Source organism: Drosophila busckii, unplaced genomic scaffold, assembly GCF_011750605.1.
Source record: "Drosophila busckii strain San Diego stock center, stock number 13000-0081.31 unplaced genomic scaffold, ASM1175060v1 chrUn_07, whole genome shotgun sequence".
NCBI lineage: Eukaryota > Metazoa > Arthropoda > Insecta > Diptera > Drosophilidae > Drosophila > Drosophila busckii.
In genome coordinates, this window is record NW_022872723.1 from 1,614,451 (window position 1) to 1,635,872 (window position 21,422).

The 21,422-nt window shown below is 37.4% G+C and overlaps 4 protein-coding genes across 9 annotated transcripts; 1 reads left to right on the forward strand and 3 right to left on the reverse strand.

Annotated features, from left to right (window-relative positions):
- The first annotated feature begins 580 nt into the window (after positions 1–580).
- On the forward strand, positions 581–3,183 carry LOC108600491 (protein odr-4 homolog). The gene is made up of 5 exons (XM_017988123.2): positions 581–888; positions 991–1,165; positions 1,219–1,309; positions 1,368–1,493; positions 1,913–3,183. Exons 1-5 carry the CDS (start codon positions 796–798, stop codon positions 2,907–2,909), a joined length of 1,482 nt encoding a protein of 493 aa, XP_017843612.2. The 5' UTR covers positions 581–795; the 3' UTR covers positions 2,910–3,183.
- Positions 3,184–3,513: 330 nt separating this feature from the next.
- LOC108600489 (trypsin-3) lies at positions 3,514–12,002 on the reverse strand. Of its 5 annotated transcripts, none has more exons than XM_017988119.2 (7): positions 11,751–11,941; positions 8,450–8,560; positions 6,100–6,398; positions 5,218–5,919; positions 4,571–5,140; positions 4,287–4,527; positions 3,514–4,222 (listed from the first exon to the last, which is right to left on the reverse strand). In XM_017988119.2, exons 2-7 carry the CDS (start codon positions 8,510–8,512, stop codon positions 3,983–3,985), a joined length of 2,115 nt encoding a protein of 704 aa, XP_017843608.2. In that variant the 5' UTR covers positions 8,513–8,560; positions 11,751–11,941; the 3' UTR covers positions 3,514–3,982. The 5 variants fall into 5 exon arrangements, with proteins under 5 accessions (XP_017843608.2, XP_017843607.2, XP_017843609.2 ...); XM_017988118.2 differs by having other exon boundaries at positions 11,700–11,941; XM_017988120.2 differs by having other exon boundaries at positions 3,517–4,222; positions 4,287–4,503; positions 11,700–11,937.
- A 361-nt stretch (positions 12,003–12,363) lies between these two features.
- LOC108600813 lies at positions 12,364–16,648 on the reverse strand. 2 transcript variants are annotated; one of them, XM_017988599.2, is made up of 7 exons: positions 15,180–15,363; positions 14,334–14,634; positions 14,169–14,272; positions 13,967–14,111; positions 13,691–13,901; positions 13,474–13,625; positions 12,364–13,142 (listed from the first exon to the last, which is right to left on the reverse strand). In XM_017988599.2, the coding sequence occupies exons 2-7, from the start codon at positions 14,586–14,588 to the stop codon at positions 12,507–12,509; spliced, it is 1,503 nt and encodes a 500-aa protein (XP_017844088.1). In that variant the 5' UTR covers positions 14,589–14,634; positions 15,180–15,363; the 3' UTR covers positions 12,364–12,506. The 2 variants fall into 2 exon arrangements, with proteins under 2 accessions (XP_017844088.1, XP_017844087.1); XM_017988598.2 differs by lacking the exon at positions 15,180–15,363 and adding an exon at positions 16,630–16,648 and having other exon boundaries at positions 12,507–13,142.
- Positions 16,649–16,798: 150 nt separating this feature from the next.
- On the reverse strand, positions 16,799–20,881 carry LOC108600814 (clavesin-1). Its single transcript, XM_017988600.2, has 3 exons — positions 20,622–20,881; positions 17,126–17,868; positions 16,799–17,062 (listed from the first exon to the last, which is right to left on the reverse strand). Coding segments are annotated over exons 1-3 (1,002 nt in total). The 5' UTR covers positions 20,623–20,881; the 3' UTR covers positions 16,799–16,804.
- Positions 20,882–21,422: the final 541 nt, after the last annotated feature.

The following is a 21,422-nucleotide window of genomic DNA, read 5'->3' on the forward strand; positions in this document are numbered from 1 at the left end:
AACAATTAGGAATTTAAGAAACAAACCATCTACCTACCATTTAACCTTTTTAAGCTGCATTCGTTGAGAAATTTTTTCTTTAGTAATTCATCTAATGTCAAATAATGCAAGGGACTCCCTCCGTTTTTATAGCACTTCTGCCCAAAATTTTACTGTCATTAATAGAAATAACACAATCATATGGAATAGAAACAAGCTCTGATATTTGTATCCCGTGAAATTATCGTCCGAAATTATTTATTGCGAGTTTTATGATAAATGTACTTAAATATAAACTATTATACGATTTTAGGCCCTATTGGGCATTTGCAAATTTTATATGCTATTCCATTTTAAAAATTCTAAATGTAGCTCGAAATAAGCTAATCTGGTAATATGGTTACCTGAATAGAAGGTATTAAATCAAATTGGTAATTGGTTAATTGGATTAATTCAAATATCGAATCATACCATTATTTTATATTTATTGAAGTTTATTATACTCAACGGTTAGAATATTTTAAAGTAAATTGTGACACATACACAACACAGTATACATTGTTATTTAATACAAACTACGAGAGAAAAAAATGATATATCTAAATTTAAACAAACAAATCTTAAATATTTGAGCCCAACCTTGGCGGCATTCGTATGTTCTTATTGGAACGTGATAAATTTATCGCTTTCGACTCCAAGCTGGTCACACTGATTTATAAACAGCTGATAGGCATTCGCATGTTTTACATGTTGTCAATCACTTGGATACAAACACAAACCGTAATAATACAATCTTTTGTAAAATAAACATTTATAATGCGCACAGTTCTGTTGAGCAAATCCGATCAGCTATACCTGGAGAAGTGCGCGCAGGAGCATAGCTTCTCGTATGGCATAATAATTGGACACGTTAGTATACTGCCGACTCACGCAGCTGTGAGGCATAGTTGTGCCTCATAGTTGTACATCGCCACGTAGGAAAAAAAAATAATCTGAATCTTATATTCCCAGCAAGCTGATCTCACCAAAAGCATTGTTGTGCACTTAGCACGGAATAGCGAGGAGGACGCCGACTTGGAGGACTTAAATGATGTACGATTAACAATTCGAGACATAAATTCCCAGGCGTTGGCCTCTCAATGGCTCAGCGCCAGTAAAATGTGCCCCGGCTCCTTTGATGTTCTAGGTAATCTCTAAATCGCATTCTCGTGACAGTAAAATCAATCAATATAACCGCAGGCATATTTGTATCCTCTGTGCATCCCGAGGTCTCAAAGGACAACAATGAGGAACTAAAGAATGCCAAGAAACTATTTTCCGATGTTTACGAGTAAGTAAAGCATTCTGTTCGCTAGTGAACTTACATGTAATTAAGGCTTCCTTATTAGTTTGTTACTTAAGAGTAACAGCTCGTTCGGAGTTTACACCACTGACGTGGCACAGACGGATTATGTGTTTTTATCCTACTGTTTAAGCAACCGGAGTCTCATTTGCAAGAATTACACCTATGGAAAGTAAGTATAAAATTTCCACTCGGACATAAGCAATATTATAGTAAATATTTAGACTGGGAAACCTAAAGCTAACTTCTGTATATTTTCTCTAATTAATCCATTTCGACGATTGTTGGCCTATGTTCATAAAATAGACATTGTAAAAAGACCTATTTTACGGCAAACATTAAATGCATTATATGGTAAATAACATATTTACAACAGCTCTACCTTATTACATCCATATGTTCCATATGCTTATTTCTGCGAGTGTTTTGTACGTACATACATATATTGTAGTGTCTTCCCTATTTTCTTATATTTTACTGGAATGTTGTATAAATTACTATTTAGTTATAAAAAAAAATATATAAAATATTTTGCATAATATTTTGATGATTAAATGTGACTAATACTTTTTTCTATTTGTATGCTATTAGCGGCGGTACTTTCTCGACAATGGAGCATCGCTTTGTAGAGAAGCCCTTTGAGTGGATACAGTTAGAATGCAATTATGATCTGGACGATGTCATACCGATTCTCGATCCTGCGAGGCGCATTAACATAGAAGAACAATTTCAAAACATAATATTCACAGTGCGTAAATATCTAATTGCCAGCGAGGTGTTCATCCAAAATGAAATCGTCGAGGATACCATCGATCTGCAGACCTACATGAAGAATAAAAATCTCAACGACGATAAGCGCAAATCTACTTCGAGCAGCAGCAGCACTACATCCGTTACTCCCACAGCAGCAATGCGGTCTTCGGCAATGCATCTTCTTGCGGCCAACGAAGCCGGGAATGGAAATGTAATCCGCGCAAGCATTGTGCTGCCCCTCAAGTGTCAATTGAATAACCAAAGCGACATCAAGGTTCGCGAGTACAATGGAACTTTACGGATGAGCGGGATTATATTTTCTCGCATCTACTGCAATTCCAGAAACAGCATTGCAGACTTGAAGCGCTTTCTGCGTGATGACGTACTGCGCTCACTCATTACACGAATTCAAGTCTATTGCGACGGTCTTACCGATCCGCACGTCACTAACGAAGCACTGTACATAAGCGAGCCACCGCGGCGTGTTTTCTTTAGTCTGCCCACAGAGGGTGGCAAAGGCAACGCGACGAGCAGTGCAGTTCAGTTCTCGGAGTATTTGTTTCGAGGAGAAGCCCCCACAGTAGCCGTTGCCCAAGCGAAACAAATACTCGACGTTGAGCTTGACCCGGAGACTATTTCTTTAGACGCTGAAGGACTGCCGGATGACAATTTTACAAATAGTCAGCCAGATACGGAAACAACAGAGGATACACATAGTCTAACAAGCTCAATGCCAAAGCGGGAGCTATCGCGAAGTCTTTACATGGTTGGCATTGCAGTTGCTCTATTAGTCCTGCTTGCCTCAATGGCATTGCATTATGCGATGACCGGATAGTGGCAATATGCAGCTGAGCTGCTCCTTCTTATTTCGCTTACAAACAACAATTTGACTTGTTGCTACACCTGCAAATGCAGATAACTTCTACTTGTGATTATTTGTTTTTTTATTACCTTTATACATATAAACAATCGTGTATTTATACTCGTATTAAGGAGAAGTTTTAACGTGTCACGTTATATTGTTGTCTTGAGTAGAAAAGGTCCCGAACGTGCTGCATTTAATACCTACTTATATATATAATAAACTAAAATGATGATATTTGCACGAGGATAACCACTCTATTCTTCAAACGCATTGGCTCATTAAAATGACATTACAATTGTCCATTGCACAATAAAAAATATTGTTGTTGTACGAATTCAAATGACAGAACTAACTGTACTAGTTTTGAAGTCTGCATATCTTAAACCGAATAAACTTCTTGCTCTGTTGGAAGGCAAAATTGAATAATTCTGGAATACCACAGAAATTACTAGTGAGATACGAGTGATTAATGCCTGGCAGCATCGGACGCCAGATGATAAAACTGATGTGGGAAACACAAGTTCTTATAAATTAATATCACTGACTTTCATATAATTCAAGCCTAAATTCGGCTAAAAACTAGTTCAATACTTGTTATTTTTTATTTTATTAATGTAAGCCCATTATAGTTTTACATATACACTTCGCTCAAGTAGTTGAGTTGGACCCAAATTTGTAATAGTTGGTTTATTTAATATGAGATTATCTATTAGGTTAAAGTACATACATATATATTATTTGGGTAACAAGTAACGCAAGTAAGTTAAGTATCTAGATGTTGCATGCAGAAAATACATCTTTCAGTGCTGTATTAACATGTTGAGTTGCCCAAGCTCGGAATTCAAAGCGGCTAATATTACTTAATTTTTATAATAGTATTTCACAGCCTCTACATTGTTAACCTAAGATAAGTGTACTAAGAGTGGCCATTCCTCGAAGCTAGTGGTGTTGCGGCTTAAAGTCAGCTAACTCTGTTCAGATGTTCAAATTGGCACACATAATAATTTTTTAGGCAGCAATAGCCATTAATCAGCATTTGACACCTAGTGCAGTTTGCAGTTGCCATTGCAATTCACGACCGACCAAACCCAATCAACGTAGTTGGGCACTTTTGCGTAAATTCCGAATTTGTTTCGTTTCGCGCAACCGTCACCAAAAGAAGTAATACCAAAAATGGTCCAAGGATGATTTGCTTTGGTGGTGTCACGACATAACAGCGGACCGCCCGAGTCGCCAGCACAAGTATCGATGCGGCCACGGTGGTGCCCTGCACAGAACATGTTCTGAAAAAATCAACGAAATGCTCGAGTTAATTTGCAAGGTCATCTCATAATTAAGCTGTGACACCTTTGTAATTGTATAGTCGTGGTACACACTACGGCAATTCTCCATCGGTATTATGGGCACGTCTGCCTGGTGCAATACGCTGGTGCCAACCATATCCCGGTTACGTCTCTTTCCCCACCCGATAACCGTGCAGTCTACATTCTTTGGCAACGGCTGGAAAGGTCGCGGTAGACAGGAAAAACCGATCCAAGATGTTGCATTCACCGCCTTTGGCAGTCTAGCGGTGATAAGTAAATAGAATCTGAATCATTAACTAATGCAAAGCCAATTTGGATTTATCTTACCGTAATAACGCCACATCGCTGTCTACAGTGCGTTTGTCAAAGTTCGGATGCTTGTAGCTCTTTAGCACACGTAGCTGCACCTCGGTACCGTCTTCATAGTCCAAGTTGTGTTCACCAAAGCGCACGTAGAGTACCTTACGCACGCAATGCGCAGCAGTCAGGACCCAAAGTGGAGCTATTAATGTTCCGCCGCAAAATGCCTCCTTGAAACGATTGAAGATTGCCACTTGCCATGGCCACTCGCCCTTGCGTGCGGCCTTGCCACCAATGATCTTCAGCATATTATACATGCTGCGCTGCCCAGCGCTGCGGGTTAGGCCACATTGAATTTTCGGCGGGGAGTACTCGGGTCCACGGTATCCCTTTCCGCTCATAATTACGTTCGCATTCATATTACCTGTGTGCATACGTCGCATAGCTGTAGAAGACGCCGCTTCCGGTCTCGACTCATAAGCCGGTGCCTTTTGGACCTGAGTATGCAGCCACTGCTGACAGAAACTGCCCTCCGTATAACAGTACGCGATCTCGCGAAGTACCTCACGACCACACTGCTCGTTTATACGACACTTTCTGCAAAGCAATTGTATGAGGAGTTCTTATTATTTAATTTAGTTGTTCTAGACATATCCTAATCTGGAAACACTCACTTATACCGCCGTGTAGTGCACTTCGGTGAGCATTTGGTCCAGCGACTCCATTTCGAGTAGACTCGGCGATAACGCGGCAGTAGCCCATCCGGCGTATTTCGCTCCTTGCTAAGCGATAGCCAGCTGGCATTGCCGGTCTTTTGGTGTTCGAAGGAATCATCTGAGTCCACATATTGGCTATTCTGATCGATTTTAAAGTCCTCGTACTGAAAGATGTCGCCATCAATGCTAGAACTTTCAGCACTAGTGCCGAGACTTCGTTGCTTAAGATAGCTGTGACTCTCCCCGTAGTCTTCAAAATCATCATCTACGTAGTTCGGCTTGGGCTTTACCCTTGACTTATACGAACTTGGCCTTGGCTTTTGCCTGCGTCTGTGACGCTTTAATACGAAGAAGTCCTCATGCTCACCATGTATGGGCATCTCATATTCATCCTCTATGCTGAAATCATTTGATGGCCGCCAGCGTTGCAGTCTCTGAGGCACTTTCTCTACAGAGTACGGAAACTCCTCAGAAAAGCGATGTAATGCTGGAAAGTTTTTGAATTCAGTCGGATGTGGCTGTGGGCCAAGTGGAGATCCGTTCGCAGCAGCGGCTGCGGCATTTATAATGATTGCAGGTTGACTTGGATAAATCTGATGATGGCTTTCTTTTACTGAAATCTCTTGGAAAGGCACGCGCTTTTCGTGAGAGGGAATGCAGCTGAAATGAATATGCAAATCCATAAAATTTCGCAAATTTGATTTTCTTAAAACTATCGGTTTTTGAATTTGTGCTCAAGGTAATTGGCGTAATTTCAACTCCATGAAGACCACATAAGAATATTAGTAATACAATCTGAGTTAAGTATGAACCCCTTTACTATAAGCCCCGACTGCTTACCTCAAACACTTGCGCTGCTCCACATGCTTGGTGTGACCACATTGCCGCTTGGCCTTGCAGAAGCGCTCACGGAGCATAATGCAATTCTCGCTGCATGTTGTCCACTGTGTCCAACGGCTGAAAGGATGATGGTGGTTAATAGAGCGTCGACGTCCTCTCCACCGGTGCTGCGGGTGAGATACCTGGATGCGATGCACTCGCTGTCCATTGTCCCAGTCCGATCCGTAATATCTTGGATAATCAATATCATTCCGAAACTGGGATCGTATTTGTCGTTTTGCCTCCTGCACCAAGCCGCCCTAAAAATATTTATTAATGGAAGTGCATAATAATAATTAAATGTCAGAGATGCAGTCTTATCGCTTTGGAAAGTTACATCTAAGGGATGTTGCTACATTGCATCGAAAGTGTCATTGCTCTTGCTCGACATTGGGCGCCAAGAAAATAAATCTTGTTATGGTTCCACTTTCAGTCGGGGCTCGCCTAGCGGCTAAAAATAATAAAAATTTTTTTTTGCCGCCATTCCAAAAGCAATGACTGCATTGGCAGCGGCAGGCAATATCCCGTTTTGTTTCTTCCTGGCGTCTATTAAAAATAAGTTTTGACAGCAGGCAGACCCCGGTCGGAACTTTTCCTGGTCTACGAAGTTCATTTTCCTGCAGCATTGCAAGTACATACTTGCACTTGTACAACATTGCTGGGCTCTAATTACATACTTATAGTATATTCTCTTGGCCATCGTACGTTGTTATTATCTTTTTATACACTTTGACATTTAAAAAAAATGCAAAAGGGTATTATGAAGTTCTGCGATTGTATGTAACAGGGAGAATAAGGCGGGGCAGACCCCATAGTGTACATATATTCTTGATCAGCAAGACAAACTGAGTCGATGTAGTCATGCCCGTCTGTCCGTCCGTCTGCATGAGCAACGAGAACACAGAGACCGTAAGAGTTGGAGCAACAAATCTTGTAAGTTCTACTATTTGCCAAACAATTTGCCTATATATTTTGAAAACATATTTTTCTCCCCCCTTCTCAGCAAATTCAAAAAAAAATTATTATTTCAGAACGAGATATTAATTCAGATATACATTCATATAAGTCAAAGGTATATAAAAGTGATTGCGCCCAACTTTAGAGGACGTTTCTTTTTATTTGGCAAAAGTCTTACTAATACTTATATAGGTCTTAATTAGATATTTATTATTGCTTAGATCACCTGAAGTGACTTTACTGCTCTATTCAAAACTGGATACTGGATACTTTTTCAGCCAGTTCTGTGCATGTACAGCCCTCTCTTAAGAATGTGTAGCTACTAAATTACTATTAAAGTTTCTCGAAACAATTAAAAATAATGAAAAATCAGTGATCTATTCTAACATAAAAGATTGATCATTTTTTATCCCATTTTTTCATGTTATATAATTCATTATAAAATTCAATTCATTTTATTGTTTTTGATTTTGACTATGACATAATCAAATAAACAAATTTAACCAATAAGTGAGTACTACTCATTCTGCTATTTAGATTTTATTTTAATTGTCTTAAAACAAAGCCTAAGTACTCCACACATAACGATTCAACAACAATACCACTGAAAAGGCTTTAATTCTCTATTCACTTGTATTTTGCGATGGCCATAAACAAAACTTAAGGTCACTAATCATGACCTTATATGTATATTTACAGCTATTTAATTTTTCACGACGTTGTTTTAACAACATTTTGAGCTTTAACATTAACAGTGAATAGTTAGCAAAGCCACAGCATCATGTGGCGGGTCATCTGGTTTTTTATCCAAAACTTAAATGGAATGGACCCCATATTTTTGATCAGCAAGAAAAACTAAATCATTACACCAGACTTGGTACCCAAGTACATCGTTATTTTTTTTTAATTTAATTTTCCCAGACTCCGTAACAAATCTAAAAGAACAATTTATAAACGAAGCTTGGCTTTGCTGTATGTACAATAGTTTAAAAATCAACTAAACCAAAATGATTGTCGTTTCATGACGAATTCCTAATACTTCCCAATTAGGGAATTCAGTTAAAAGCTAGTAACTGTGGCAACTAGTCATGCGAAACTAAAAGCAAAACAACAATAGTCCAAGGCCTGCTATTCGGTACTGTTTCCGGGATCACATCTATAAGCAATCTATTATGGAAATTCCACAATGCGATTCACTTAAGCGCATATACATAATGGGCTCACCTCTTATACAAATCTGTTAAGTATCACAGTTGCCAAACTCGACTGATTATCGATTGAACTTGTAGTCTGTTAAAATCACGTCTGTGTGTCAAGTGGGATAGTCAAACGGTTCTTTGAACGATAAACTCACCTGATTTTGGATCAGCAGCTGTAGAAATGCCAAACATTCAAGGAGACCTCTTACTAACCTCATTTCTTTTATTGTCTAATTGTAATTTGTCACTTCTCAAGTATCCTTTTTCTGTAATTTATTAATAATAATTTTTTAAAAATTACTCAACGCAATTAGAATAAAAAGCCACAAAATACGTAGCTTTGTATTTTGTAGATTAACTAACAATAAACTATTATTGATGAATTAATTTATTACACAAATACTTAAGTTGTCAATGTTCTGAATTCCCCAGTCGCATTTTGTCTCAGTAGCAATTAAATTGCCTTAATAATCCTAGCTAATAGTGATCCAAATTTGCGCCTTCATGTTGCACATACAAACAGCACACAGCCAAGCAATTGATGCAAGCGTTTCTTTTGATATTCGCCCACACAGTCGCCTTCAGGGCTATCGTGTCTGTGGCAACTACAAAGGAAAATATTTGAACTTGTTGAAGACCTTAGCAGCCAGCGATCAAACGTTCATAAAGCGCACAAAAGTGAAATTAATTAACTACATGTAATTACAAGCAGCAAAGCACTCAAATTAAAAACGTAAATATATGTACATATTTATGTACATTTATTTTTTTTAATATTTCGGGGGCAGTGTGCTGATTGGGTTTGATAACGTCAGCCCTAATTATTTGTGCATTAAATTTAAATTTAAATTCGAAACAAAAATTCACGGAGAATGTGAAGAAACAAATATTTTGTTGACAACAATCAAATTTATTCTTTTTGTCTCATTCAATTTGCAGGCATTTCGATTCTCATTCGACTTAATTTGATAATATGTTATTACATATGAATATAACGGATGATCACTTACGTGCTAGTTACAATGGTTTTGTCATCAGCGAATAACATTTAACGACATACAAAAAAAAAAATACATATGTATTACATTTCATGCACATTTTCGAAAAATGGAATGGAATCGTATTTTAAATTCCTTAGAAGTAAAGTAATTAAATTTGAAAATCTACACTTTTTAAATAAATGTCATTCTTGAGAGTCCAATTACTACTATATACTGCGTTTGTAAGTACAACAAATTTTCAATAATTAAGGCTAAAATATCATCTACTTCCTGAATTCCAAATAGTTTAATTCAGATTTGAAGAATCGACGTACATACATATATGAAGATATTAAAACGAGCAACTAATTCATTTAAAACTATTCTTAAACACCTGACGACACATGTACATAAAAATGATCAACAATATACATAACATGCATATATATATATATATGTATATATATATATGTTTATATGTACACTGTACTTTCATATTCGTGGTATAAGTATGCGTGTGTATTAATGCTTCTTTATTTAGAACGCAACGTAGCATTATATCATCCTCCACTTACCGAAAGTAACTTGCCGCACAGTGTTACATGTACAGTGTGTGTTACAGTGTACATTGTAAATGCTTAAAATTTGTGTAATATTTACATATTTTAGCAGTAAAATATTGATTAGTAAATATTAATTAGCTACTTAATTTTTATTTTAATGTATAAACAATGATTAAAATGCAATTATTTTGGTTTTGCTCAATTTTTTATATCATCAGGATTACAAACAATTAAAACCTTTTATGATTTAATATTATGATAATAGTAATTGGTTAGATTGTTTTCAAAATATTTTATTCAATTTCCAATTAAACTAACTTTAAATTTGTCAAATTATTTAAAATACGAAAATCATCTTAAAATATTATTATTTTCAATTATTGCCTGTTTTTTATTTTTTAATTTATCGTTAGGCTTAGTAATTTAATAAATTATTCACTATAAAAATAAACTGCAATAAGTTTCACTATGCATGTGATGTGCAAACAAGCCGATCCTAATGCCCTTAGCTCGCATTCTTCCCCAAGTGCGATTAAAATAAATTGTGCTACTTTCGATTTTCGTCAATCAAGTCGCATGAATTAATGACGCAGTCTGAGACTCATTTCAGGTTAATTTCTAAAAAGACCGAGAGACCCCAGACCACTAACAAATTGATTGTTGTCGTTTGTTGATTGTTAATGTAATAGTTTCCGAAAAAAAAAAGCGATGGCATAAGTATTAAGAACGAAAACGCAGACCAAAACAACAACATTGTCTAAGTTAAACGTTCGATAATCATTAGATTTGCCAAACCGCCTGCCACTGGCAGCCACAAAGTCTAGGGCAACCAACACAACATGGCAGCGGAGAAGGGGCGCAGCTGCAGACGTAGATGATCAGTCAGGAAGAATGACGCGCGCGCGGAGGTGACAAACGAGACAAGTCTGGTGGGACTTGTTGACCGAGCTGCAATTTAATGACGTTTACGAAAAATCGGAAAGCAAATTGCCGCTACTACTTTTAAGTGGATGTTGCTATAGTTCGTATTTGTTCTTGTTTGTGTCTCGAGTGGGCATTGGCCTCTTCTCGCATGCACTTCGCATCTATTGCATGCTTGTGAACATAATAGTACATATAGAAATAAGAATATATATATATATATACATATACATACACAACGGAAGTTTAAAGTGAATATTCTTATGTAGGAAGTTAAGTTTTCTGTTCACTTTTCAGTGGATAACAGTATAATATAATGTGTCGTGTATTCATATATTCACCATATTCCAATGTAATAACCAATGTAAATAAAAGTAATATTATAATTGAACCACTCTGTGAAAATGCCCTCTATATTAACGGTTGTTGATAGTCAAAAATAATATTTTCTCTGACACACACAGTTCAGCGATGCAATCTTAAATAAGATCCGGTTGCCATCCCTAACTAGTAACCTTCTCGCGCCATATTTTTAACATATGTATGCACTTCATAAGATTAAAAAAAGTTCACTTTAATGAATAAAGTGCAATATGAATTAGCCGCCACTAATGAAGAATGAATGCGGCAAGCATTTGCAATATTTTCTGGAATTGCATTCCTATGTACATACATATGTATGTGCATACGCTTGTGTGTTCAAGTATGCTAGTACATATGTTTGTTTGTATGTATGTTTGATCATCACTTATTTGTGGACTCAATGAAACAGTGACGACAACTATTAGCGTCCACAACGCATTTTTATTGTGCATTAATCGCCATTCATTCAACAATTTGAGCGACGATTTCGAATAATAGACTTTATTGTCGTTATTTGCATGCTAATCAATTAAACGCACTTTCAATTAGTCACATTAGTGTCTACAGTTACCGTTTACCTGAGAGAATGGCAACAGGTTGTACTAGTAGGTAGGACCTATGGATTTTACCCAAGTCGTCCGAGGTTCCCGAACGATTCCATTAAGCCATTACTAATAACATTATCCGTTGGATTTTTTACTGCTTCTTCAAATATAGATCGAGCACTAATGATTGCAGATTTATTCACGTAAACGTATGTATATTAATATACATCCATACACACATATACATTTATGTGTGTGTAAATCTACGTTTTACTATAAATATATATGTACATACATATGTATGTATGTGTATATATAGATATGTACACATGTATGTAGGAGCACCGACAAAAACACTACCGATCGCACCGCAGTCTATTTGAGAACTGAAATGAACTGGACGCCAACGCTGAGCGCTTCAAACAAAAAAATTATACAACAAAAATAAATAAAACAAATGTTCGCGTTCGAGACTCAGCAACTGCGGCTATTTTCCACACAGACATACACTTTTAGCGTTCGCACAGTGGGCCTCATATAGCGAATCATATGGGAATGCTGTGCGCGCGATCTGTGTAAAAACCCCCTGCTCAACTCAGGTCGTTCTGGTTCCATGCCCGATCCCTAAATATGGCAATAAACCAGTATCAGTTAACGGAGAAACCACACTATTTTTCCAATAAAAGTAAATTACCAAGTAAATTTATTAATCGGTAAATCGGCACACTCGTGAAAAATTTAAATATGCAAAAAACAATGCTTTTCACCTAAACTTGAATTAAACTAACATAATTTAAATTAAGTTTCTTTCAGGTCTCATTGGAAAGTCAGAGCTGGAGGCTAGTGATAGCAATGCCATGTTGCGATACGTTCATTAAATGGCGAGTTCCGAACAAGCCGCAACTGTTCCAGAGCCGACTCCGAAGTGGAGGAATTGCCAATGAGAACCGTCCCAAGCACAAGTTTTTTGCCCATCTTTAGCTTAGTGGCTAGTGTTACGCGAATCTGAATATTATCCAGTTGCTCCAGACTGCGGAGTGGCACACATATTGAGGCTCCGTCGCGACCTGTTGCGTCCCACTTTGTTGAGAGCGATGGATAGAAAACAGGCGATTTCCAGGCATCCACATATATACCATGCTCAAATACAGTTGTCTTCACGTACACGCCCGCACTGGCAGTGGCTTCGAGCTCATCCTTTACTTTGTTCGAACAACGCATCCGTGTGGTGGTCACACGCAACATAAGAGTGCCATTCGAATTACTTGAAATATTACTAATGCCGATCTTTCGCTTCACCTCAGCGGTCATTCGGTGCCAGTTGTTCGTCACAGGTGCATCGCCGTGGTGGACGGGAACTGAAGATGATAATGAGACTGTCCCTGCTAACTGTGTGGATTCCAGCTGACAGTCACTCCCGCTAAGATCTCGCACTTCAAGAGCCAACTCGACAACGCCTTTGGGTGAATTAGTAAGCTGGAATAAAAAGTGAGGGTCAGAGACATTTCTAGATCGACCTAAGTACAAATGTCTAATGCACATATTCATGTTATGTTATGATTTTAATTGAGCGTCCGCTTTCGTTTGCTTATTTTTGTTGTTACGCGTCCAAGTGTTGTCGCAATTCATGTTTATGCTAACTTTCTCTTTAGTCCACATTTAATAGCCAACTTTATTTAAATTTCATTTCTTAACTTCCACGTACGTATGTATGTATGTATGCATATATCACTCGGGTCAAATGGCAAGTCATCATTGTAGGTTTAGCTTAATTTGGTTAAGCCGCTCTGTTGTTTTAATAACTTACATTTTTATTATTATTATCGTCGTTGTTGGTCGTCGTCTTCAGCGCCGTTGTGGTAATATCTTTAACAGGCAGCCATAGTTCCTCTGTCGTATAACACCCATTGCGAGCATTGCGTTTGAAAAGCTTTGGTTCAAGATAACAAGTGACGGACCCTAAAAGTATTACGAATGTGATTTTTTTTAATATTTGTAGATGATAACATATATGTGGCTTTTACCTATGTTTCTCCTTGATTCACTTATTGTCAATGGCGGCATTGAATCGCGTGGATTTTCAGACTTTTTTTTAGTTTTTTCTTTTGGTGTTTTGATCCCATTTTCAGACTGAATTTCATTAGGAGGCCCCGTTGAGTTATCAACGAGTCGCTGCATAAAATTCGAGCTTTTATCTTTAAGGGAGCGATAAGTCTTGTTAAATCGATTAAAGCTCTGTAAGATTAGATATTTAAATGTAAGTTCTATTCGTAGGAGAGGAGAATTATATTTTGACTTACAGCGGCAGGTAGTTCGAGCAGAGCATATACAGTAAATACTACAAATTGGCCAGCAAATAGATCGTCAGGTGCACTGACATCTCCGGTAACCTGACTGTGATTTTGACGCCTTGATGAGGAACAGGAACCGTGCTTCATGGAGGACCTAAAATTTTTGAAAATTAATCACGAGAAAATATTTATACATTTATAATATATTTACCTCATTTCTGGTACCAGTGGAAACTTAAAATGTTCATTGAATTTTGGCCATGTGTTGGTCTGAATACTGCTGTCCATTCGTTTTGTTCCTGGAAATAGCTTTACCTGATTTACGCCAATACATCAGTATAATATATAGCTAAGTATGTATACAATGTTAAATTACCTTTACTAGATAGCCCTGCACAATCTTAAATCCGAATAGTGAGGGTAGATGTCGAGCTGCAATCAAATGCACATTTAACCCGGGAACTGAGAGAGGTCCATTTACCGAAAAGCTTTTCTCACTTTCATTTGGCCGATCATAAGTCTCGATTGTAATTTGAAAGCCTATCTCAGGTTGTAGCGAAACAGAGTTACCCTTAGAATTCACATCACTTGAGTGATTCGAGCCTGGTAAAAAGTTTTTCAGCTTAAGCATGGTTAGATAACCGATTCCAATAGATCGTCTTTAGCATTGACAGTCACTGTGTTTTCATTTCCCATTACGCACCAAGAAAAAGAAAAAGTGGTGATAATGTGTAAATGACTTACATGCTCTTATCTACTGAATCGCTTTTATATTATTAATAATAATAAACAAGTTCTCCCACTTGAGATACTCATTGCAGATATGTATGTATGTACATGTGTATGTATGTATGTACATGTGTATGTACATGTGTATGTACATATGTAAGTAGACGTGTGCTCCAAGCTTTCGACTGCCCAGAGAGCAAGTTACTCGCTCATGTAGCCAAACAGCTGTTCGGGAAGCTTTTCTCTCTTCTCTCTCTCTCTATAAAACTTCACATTGATACAGCTCACAGCAACAAAAACATTGAGAACATAGCGGCAATTTGTCAAGTCAACTGAATTGAACGGATTTAACTTCTTGAAGCTGCATTTATACTTGTGAATCTGCGTGTGTTACTTACACAATCGAATCGTAAAGCGAAACAAGATCTACTAACTTGATCTTGCATATAAATACTTAGTTAACACATGTACATACGTTTTTAAGCATACTTACTAGATCACTATTTAGATGTACCGAATTTACTACAGCCCTATATTCTAAGATTCGACATTCTCTTTCAAGTCCGGACTACGAAACAATTCACTTAGCAACAATTAACAACTGAAACTCTAGATGAGACAGCGCCACGATCTCGCTCGAGTCGCATTCTCCAACTGTTCCAGCGCTCAACTAAAATGTTCACTTGGAAATCATTTCGTTTGCGGCCATAATAATAAAGCGCACAATCATAACGCCGACACACATTCTCATTCGACTTTTAATACAAACAGACATACTCATGTATGTGTGACTTTGTGCTCATGTGTACTACATACTTATCTTTATACATTTACAAACATACAAACGACCTATTGCATTGAAACTTAAGTTTGCGTACTTGGAGCTTTGTTTGACGGTTCTCGATTTCTTATTTACTCAAAAATTCAATAAGACTCTCTGTGTCTCTCTCGTTATGCCTGTGATGCGTCATTTATGTTATCGCGTTGCAACAATAAGCATAACAATAACGTAAGCAATCAAAATAATAAAACTCTAAGGTTCTAAAACTATGCTACAAGTTTTTATTTAGATTTACATATGCAAAACATTTATAATTTATAACAAGTATAATATGTAGGTGTCGACCTATCGAAATAATGGTACACAAAAGGCTGCGGAACGACTAAATGCACGGGCAATACAGCTCTTTGGACACATTTCAATCGGTAGTGAGACAGTACATGTAACATGCATGATTCACCGAGATAACTTCAAAAATATCGCTATTATGTACACAGACGTCTCCAAGATGGAATCAGGTGTCGGAGCAGCAATCTATTGTGCATAAACTACCTGATTACTGCGGAATATATTCCAAGCGGAGATCTTCGCAATAAGGAAAGCCGCTGAAAGGATCCAGCTACAGTCGACACTGACTTTGTAGTCAGTCAAGCGGCCATCAAGTCACTTCAAGCATCACTAAATGAACTAAATGACCCCTGAAAATTCTCTGTGACAGAATTCCAGTAACACTAAGATAACCGTATGGTGACCTACCGGGTCAACCTAACCTAACCTAAAACATATTGTTGATCTAACAAAATAAAGAACATAACGTATGGTATACTATGGTATGATATGATGAAACTGTCAAATCTAGATTTTTAAGCATGAGCAATACAAGTATCATCAACAAACATATGTATGTACATACGTTCTACGACATAATATTGTGTACATACCGGATTAAATGCGAATCTTTGTAGAATCGGAGCGGGATGTATATGCATGTGAGAAGTGGGACTGGCCAGCAAATTAACAAACAAACAAACAAACAAATAATTGTACATACATACATATATTTAAAAATAACATACAAACGTGGTAAAGCGTTTAAGAGTGTAATAATAACATTAATAAAAACATACATATGTATACCTCAGATTGCGGTAGCTGTACCTACATATGCTTAATCTTAGATGCTGCGGCCCGACCCGTTAGGTTCTATAATTTAGATTTGTGCTTCTAGATAGAAAAGCTTGTGTTGAATTTTTCTAATTATTTAGAGCTTTTAAAGTTAATTTTATCAATTGGTATTTGAGCTAAATCGCAAAATAAAAACGAGAACTAGCAATGAATTAATCGACTTCGAGTTTTCGAAAACTGCCAACGACGCCAGCATCAATATCACCGATTTCATTGCTGCCCGCAAAATTTGCCGCATCCTTGTTAACTTCAATGTGCATATCATCCAAGGCAAGAATGGTCGCTCGGCGCTGCAAAAGCTTTACTTTGAACTCTCGTATCATATCTGCCATGGGCATGGTGCCACCGTATTCCTTGGGCAAGATGGCTGGGTCTAGTTTGGACTTCAAGCCATCTACATTTTTATGCACCTGCGAGGAGAATATAATAAGTAACTATTTTAAGCACATATCGCTGAAATGTAATGCACTTACAATAATACGCTTCTTAAGTTTGTCGCTTAGCATGGACACGCCAAGCTCGATGATTCGGTTTGCATAGTGGGGTATGTTGACAAAGTGAGTTTCCTTGTGGCGCATGGGTGTAGAGTTCTGGATACATTTCACTATGCTTCGGAGATCAGTGAGCGACCAGAGACTTACAAAGCCCATGTTCATGCCACTTTCATCGTTCACATATACGTATCCAGCTACTTGAGAGTCTTCGTCGTCCAGCAGGGCCTCACAAATCAGGCTGTGCACCCGCGCCATTTGCACCGACGTGAATTTGTACGGATCGAATCTACCGGCAACAGAGAAAATCACCTGACGTCCGCTGGAATCGCGCTCTGGCAACGGCACCAAATATCCGGCCTCGAATATTTCGTTTATTGCTGGGTCATTAATGTCCAGCTGCTGAAACCACTGGGGAAATAGCTGACGAATGGTTAGGTAGCGCTCTAGCATCTCACAGGCTGCGGGTACTGAGAACTTCTTAGTGCGTAAAAACCGTAGAAGAAACACTGCATCCGTTCGGCACTTCTTAATACGTGGATGTTTTGCAATCCACTCGCGAAATTGGGCAAGCGCCTGTCGTCGGATGTTGTCGTCCTCATGCAACTCCTCCTTTGCCACTAACTTCATGTCCTGGCTCAGAGAGCAAGAGTAGGGATACTCGTAGTCCGTGGCACTTGAAGGGCCATCCAGTTTGGGTTGTTGAAGTACCTCAGTTTCCAGCACTGTGTTACGAAACGAGATAAAACTCTTGATTATATTTTGGTGTGTCACGTGATATTTTGCATATTAGGTGGTACTGTTTTGGCGTTATTCAAGTTTCAATTGCATGCACTTTTGTTAGGACAAAAGATCAGCAGACACCCTGTATACATACTGCATATACCGCAAAGCTAAATTCTTGCATTTCATTGGACCAAGGCTCAAACGACTATAATTTGGTAATTATCGCTCGATTGGAATTTATCGCGCGTACGTAAAGCGTTAAGTGTAGACAAGTCTTTCCTTAATTGGACAGCTGGCCTTGGCCAAATCTTGACTCGAACTCTAATAGTTTACTACTGGTTATTAGCCCACATACATATATATATATATATATATGTATGCATGTAGACATACATACATATTTCGTTTTAAGCCCACTTGACTTAAAAGTTGACAAGATATGTATGGCTGTTTATGCTGGGTCATTGGCTTTGACTTGATTGAAGTTCACTTTCAAGCTGGGAAATTTTCGCAAATTAGATTTATTCACATTCTTTTGATGTGAGGCAGGTTGTCAATAAACAGCATGGCTATTGGCCATGACCCAAATCAAGGTCCACTTCATTTTGCATATGAACAACGAAACGGTCGTAACATCTCCCGTAACATCATCATGCATATAAATTTCTATGTAAATGTAAAAACCCATTTAATTTGAGCGAAGGTCAGCAAAGAGATAATACGGATATTACCACAGACTAAAAAGTGCGTAAGAAGCAAACGCGTCGACGAGTCTCGTGATTGCAGTAAGTCCTTTTCTGCCAATTGCATACATACATAAGTATATCGATGAGACTCTCCGCAATCCGAAATACAGCCTCTATATTCAATAAAATTGAAATATGAAAGAGGTCATCGCATCAACGAAAAACGTTAAACAGCAAAAAGACGCTTTCATATCACGCCTTACCTTACATATACATATTAAGAGCGAAATCAAGTTTTGTTTTTTATACACTTTGACATTTTTATAAAAAATGGAGAAGGGGTATGATGAAGTTGTGCAAATGTATGTATGTAATAGGAAGTAGGAGGCGTGGCAGACCCTATTCTTACATACATATTCTTGATCAGCAAGACAAACTGTCCATCTATATGAATGCGTGTATCTCAGCAAATACAAGAGCTAGACCAAACTTGGTATGTAAGTGCTCCTTTACCCAAACCCAAGCTATTAAAACATATTAAGAAAACTGAATAAATCATGAATAAATCATGCTGACGCTCCAGCGAAAACAAGATGTGATGCGTTGGCTGTTTTGTGTGTTTGTGTGTTTGCTGCAATGTTCTGGGCAAAGTGTATATAAAAGTTGGTTGCGCCCAACCTTAATTTGTTCACTTGCTTAACTTTGCACTTTCACTTTCATGGCCTTCACACAGTTTTCACAGTGCGATGCATTGCGAGCCCTTCTGTAAGCCAAAATCCGTAATACGTGCATGCTCTGTGTGTAACATATGTATGTATGCTTGTATGTGTATGATAATTGAAAGCATATTGACGATGCGTTTATGATCAATTTAAACGAGATCTAGTATCATAGTAAATCATATTTTGTTTATTATTTAGGTAACGAATGAGTGCCGGCAGACAAAACGTAACGATTACTTATTTCTGTAGTTTGTGTTTTGCTTTATCATTTGTATCCGCTCTGGCAATTAGCCTTTTGGTTACATCACACCATAAAAAATAGCGAATTGAGTTAAAGTTCCAACAACACAAAATAATACCTGTTGAAGACTGCCCGCGAGAGAGATAGAAAGAGAGTGATCGAAAGTAGAAAACACTCAAAGCTGGTTTGAGTGACAAACTTACATATGCATGTATGTATGTATGTATGTATGTATGTATATGTACCATCTTTTCCAATTTTTATTTATTTTTTATAGTACAATTTTTAATATTTTATTAATCGTAATATTGCTCCAAAACTTTTAAAAAAGTTTCACATTGCCATCTGATGTATTTTATTATAATGTTGTTTTATTATAAGACCTGCATTCACTAGTTGTACGAGGTCACTAATGGCGACCGTTAATGCAATTTCAAAATTGTGTTCGCCATGAATATTAATAAACACACAATATCACACACATACATATGAACTGCACACATTGAACATCTTTCAGTAGCTTCGTTTTATGGCATTAGCCAACTTCTGTGAACAAGACCTTGCATTACGGGGCTTTAAGCTTTATGTACAAATACAAATATATATATATATATATATACATATGTATGCTTGTATTTATGTATGTAAGTATATGTTATGTGCGGGTAACCAAAACTCTCATTGTAAATGTTTGTCTACTTGCGCGTAATTTTAATTGACTTGTCGCTTGAGCAATCGCCTTATACATATTTATTGCCCAACAAAATCTTAAATAATACAAATATGCAATAGCTAAGGAATATTACACATGTATTATCAATCTTTTGGCGTCAGAATATTGGAATCTGCAGTAAATATTATGTATACGAATATCCGTTTTTCCGATGTAATAAAAAGCTGTCTTATGCTCGAAATAAAGATTGAAAGAAAGGAACCCAAACGCATGCGTATGTATATGTAACATATATCAGTGAAAGCGAAGTTTATATTCGGCCTCAACTTGCTTTGAGCCTATTTGAAATTCGTATCTGCATTTAGAGTTTTATTGTACAAATAGTGCACAGCACTGCTAACGCAGATTCAGTTAAATTCCATCAACTCACTTGTTAATTGATTTCTTTTACAGATTCGTACGGGCTTGTGTTCAGTCGCGATCAGTTTCACAACTTGCAAATATTATATAAATACGAATTAAAAAATTTTGCGACGCGTCGCTGTAATCTGCCTGAATCAAGTTTTGACTTTCTACTTGGCGTTCGAGGTACACAGCCAAAACCGATGTAAGCGTGCTGACGCCTTGAGCGAAACTGACTGTTTTCGGTAGCTGAAAACATATTTAAGCCACGCTCCACACCATTGCGCTCAACGGGCTTTTTGAGAAACTACTTCGGCTGCGGCTGTGCTGAGTGGCTCTCTGGTGAACGATCTCATAAACATAATATGTTACTTCCACTGGTCCAGGGCATTTCAACCATATAAAGGTCGGAGTACAATATTTTTTAATTATTTCATTCTGTTTATTTCATTTGCTAACCTAGAATGAACTTATCCTTAGATAGATTCATGGAGTAAATTATCAAAATCAAAGGTCAAACTGACCATTTGCCCCCACTTTACAAAATTACGCGTGTTTCATCATTATCTTCCATAAAGCAAAAGTATGAATGAGACATTTCGACTAGAGCTCTTTTCAAAAAGTGCAACAAATTGTAAGACGTAAATAAAAATGTTTTTTTTTTGATTGTAAGAAAATTTATTTAAAAAAAAAATAAAAAGCGTGCTAAATAGTCCCTCGATTCCAATTAATCTTAATTCAATCTTTTAGTGTACAATTACATTGAATTAAATTAAAGAATAAACTATGGTGTCGAGTTAGCAAAGGATTTTTAGAACACCGGCGTCCT